Source organism: Molossus molossus, unplaced genomic scaffold (assembly GCF_014108415.1).
Source record: "Molossus molossus isolate mMolMol1 unplaced genomic scaffold, mMolMol1.p scaffold_m16_p_18, whole genome shotgun sequence".
NCBI classification, from domain to species: Eukaryota; Metazoa; Chordata; class Mammalia; order Chiroptera; family Molossidae; genus Molossus; species Molossus molossus.
The window spans coordinates 39,835,095-39,838,892 of NW_023425353.1; the positions used below are offsets into that span (position 1 = coordinate 39,835,095).

General features: G+C 47.6%; 1 protein-coding gene across 1 annotated transcript; it reads left to right on the forward strand.

The window, feature by feature from the left end:
- The first annotated feature begins 741 nt into the window (after positions 1-741).
- Positions 742-3,564, forward strand: LOC118633560 (60S ribosomal protein L29-like). The gene is given in 2 exon segments (XM_036267471.1): positions 742-985; positions 3,053-3,564. Coding segments are annotated over 2 exon segments (756 nt in total).
- The last annotated feature ends 234 nt before the right edge of the window (positions 3,565-3,798 follow it).

Consider the following 3,798-nt stretch of genomic DNA (forward strand, 5'->3'; position numbering starts at 1 on the left):
CAAGGAGGAGTCCTTTGATTTTCACTTAGTAGAGAATCGAAATTTATACCAGAGTCACATGGTATAGAAATTGTTTCTGATTTGTATTTTTCTTTCTCTGACTCTCTCTTTCTCTCTTTTTATTATTTGAGATAGGATTAACTTGTCTCCTTAGGCCTTAAAAAGAAACCCTTGGGCCCCGTCCATTTGCTGGGAATATCAGAGAGCCAAGGCTTTTTGTCTAACCACCTGCAAAGCTCGCCCTCACTGGGGCCATTTGCCTACTGGATTATCTCATCCTGCCATTGCCTTTGGTGACAGACTGTCCCAAGAGGGTGGAGTTGGAACTGTTTTTGGAGTCTGTTTGCCTAATTAGCGTATTGGCTTAAGATTGATGGACCCAGCTGTCCTTTAAAGAAGGAACACTCCCTTGTCTCTGTCAAAAGGGCTCCCCAAGCCTTAAAGGGTCTGAGCTTCCAAAGACCAGTGGTTGGTTTCCACACACATACACTTCTCATTACCAGGGTATAAGTAGATCCTAAGACTCATGGTCTCAAAATGATAAAACTACCATTTTCCTTTCTCTCTCCCCTCTTAGGGTCAAAGTCAAGTCTACAGCTCTCTCTCTCTACCTGTCTTTCTGTCTCTGTTTCTGTTTCTCTCACTTGCTCCTTTATTTTAGGGTTTGGGGCCAAGGTGCTTAGGCCAAGATCCCCTCTTTCAAACTTAAAGACCTGAATTTTATGAGATGGAGTGCTGGTGATGGTGGTGGTGGAGGCAGGGGTGGTGATGATTGGCGATGTGGTAGTGCTGATGGTGGTTATGATGACTGGGGTAGGGTGTGATACTTTGGTGGTAGTGGTGGTAGGATATGTGATAGAAGTGAAGGTGGTGATGGTGGTGGAGGTGGAGGTGGTGGTGATTTTGGTTGGTGGTGTGATGATGGTGGTAGAAATGGGAGTATTGGTGGTGGTGATGGCTGGTGCTAATGTTGGCCATGGTGGATGTTGGTGAGATACAATCAGTCCTTTTTCTCCCAGGGGACCCTGGGATTCTTGATGGTGTGACTCTTCCTTAGACCTTTGTATGACAGAAGAGCAGCAGCTTCCTTAATCAAATAAAAGATGTTTTTTCCTGTGGCAGGGGCATCCCTGGCATACATCTTCATAACAAGGAGAGGCCCTGAAGATATGCTCAACTGTGACTTGACAGCTTCTTTTACTGAAGAAGAAGGGAAACCATCCCTGGGGGCCACCCTACTACCCATTTTTAGTTAACTACAATTTTTGGTTCACTCACTTTTCAGTTACTACAATAAATTCTGTTCAGTTTCCATTCTATCTTATGAGTTCAGACATCCCTCATCAGAGCTATGTTTGTCCTAATAAAGTCCCTAGTAAATGAACCTCTTCAGATATTTGAGATAGGAGGGCTGAGCAGGATGGACCTAATGGACAATCAGGCAGTAAGGAGTCTGCTGCCCCAAGTGGCAAACAGTCCCTCCCCCATACTTCCTCCACACCCCCAGATGGAACCTGTATGCAGGCCACCTTTCCTGAATCTTTAGTTGTAACTCCCATTCACCGATCATTTACTATGTGTCAGACACCATGGGACGTGTTTCACATAAATGATCTCAATGTGATTCTTAGCAGTAATGTAGAAGGAAGGCAGTATTATCCTCGTGGTAAAGAGGAGGACACTGTGGCTCAGAGAGGAGCAGTAACTGGTCTGAGATCACACAGCTAAGAGGGGGCACTACACATCCTACTGTGCCTCCGCTCATTGTTGCAGTTCACTCCATCACAGAATGAAACACTCAACACAGATGTGTGCAACCCAGCCAGGGTGCTTGGAGCAGTAATCGATTTTTTCTGCCCAAAAGTTCAGCAGACCAGCAGGGACCCCTTGTAAAAGACAGAAAGACAAGAAACACCCCTATTAATAAGAGTTGTCAAGGTCTAGTTAAAGTAAACATTGAATTTCTGACAAAAGAAACAAACCAACAAAGATACTTCTGTGACTGGAAATCAAGTCATTTAGGAATTGCTCCCAATGAAAAGTTCTTACTCCTTTTGATCAGGAGGGACCTTTCAGAATAATAATAAAAAAGAAAGGCTGATTTGGAAGGAGTCTATGTTTTTCTATTAATTCCTATTTTAAAACAAATATTTAAAGAGCTTTCTATTTGGAACATGTTTGGCTAAAAGAACTTCCTTTCATAACAAAGCCATGGGTTCTTCCTCAGAGAGCCGAGGAAAGGAGGCGTCTGCCAAGGCTGATCGTCTGCAGCAAGGTCACCTTGAAGCCAAGACTGATGGGTGGAACAAGAGAGACAATGGGACAGTTTTAGAAAGCCGGGATACACAGGGCTTTTCCCACTCCCATATCAGCAGCCATCTGGGTCAGGGCCATACTTCAAGAGAGGGGAACAGGGAAGGCCATAGCACCTTTGGGTAGAACCAAATATTAGACAGCTTGACCCCAAGGGCTACCTGAAGAGAGTTGCAATGATCATGTGCAGGAAAGGAGGAGGGAGCTTGAAAGAGAAACAGTGGGCTAGGGGAAGCAGCACAAGAAAACAGCTCTTGCAGATGCAGCCTTGGGATCTGACATCAGTGCCGATACCCCTCCTTCAGGCCTCATAGTCCAGGCGGCCAGACTGAAGTGAAAAGCACAGCCAGAGACCAAGGAGTTGCCTCCAAGCGCCACTTGGTTCTTGGTACTATGAATAAGTTGTAGCTCTTACTCCTCTCCTGCCAAATGCCCCGGAATCCATGACAGTCCTGTGGGGCCAAAGCAAAGCCTGTGTCTTGGCAGTTTCTGGCAGCTGTGCTTGCAAATGGGTCTGAACCGGAGGAGGAAAATGGAGAGGGGGGTGCAAGGAGAGACTGGCTCTGAGAGGCAACGGCCATGAGGAACAGGAGCCTTGGAGGTTTTCTGCGGGGCCTCCTTGGTGTTCACTGACCCACGAGAACTTGGTTTATCTTTCTTCCTCTCCAAGTAAAGGAAGGAGACTGGAGGTAGAGAGACACATGGGGCTATTCAAGAAAGTGGTGCTACTTCGTCCCAGACTCTTTGGGAACCGTGGGCTTCAGTGCGGATGTGGCCAAGTCCCAGAAGCACACCATGCACAACCAGTCCCCAAAACGGCACAGAAATGGTAGCAAGAAACCCTGATCACAAAGATACTAATGTCATAAGGGTACAGACCCCAAGTTCCTGAGAAACATGTGCTTTTCCAAGAAGCACAACAAGAAGGGTCTGAAGAAGATGCAGGGCGACCACGCCAAGGCCATGAGCACACGTGCCAAGGTTGTTAAGGCTCTCATACAGTCCAAGGAGGTCAAGCCCAGGATCCCAAAGTGTGGCAGCTGCAAACTCAGTCAGCTTGCCTACAGTGCTCACCCCAAGCTAGGGAAACGTGCTAGTGACCGCAGCGCCAAGGGTCTCAGGGTCTGCTGGCCAAAGGCCAAGGCCAAGGCTCAAACCAAGCCCCAGGCTGTGTCTGCAGGTCCAGCTCAGGCTCGGGCTCAGGCTCAGACTCCCAAAGGTGCCCAAGCGCCCACAAAGGCTCCACAGTAGAGGTGTTTGTCTGCTGATGTGAGAATGGAAGGACCGTGTGACTCCTGGGCTGCTGTCTCCATGGAGCTGGTGTCCTGTGCTATTTGTACAAATAAACCTGAGGCAGGATCTGTTAAAAAAAAAACAACGAGTGGTGCTGGCCCTGGGAGGAGCCTGAAGGTCTGAAGGGTAGAGAGGGGGTGGGGTTGTTTCTTAGTAACCACTGTGTTGTAGCAACATGCAGAACAGTCTCCA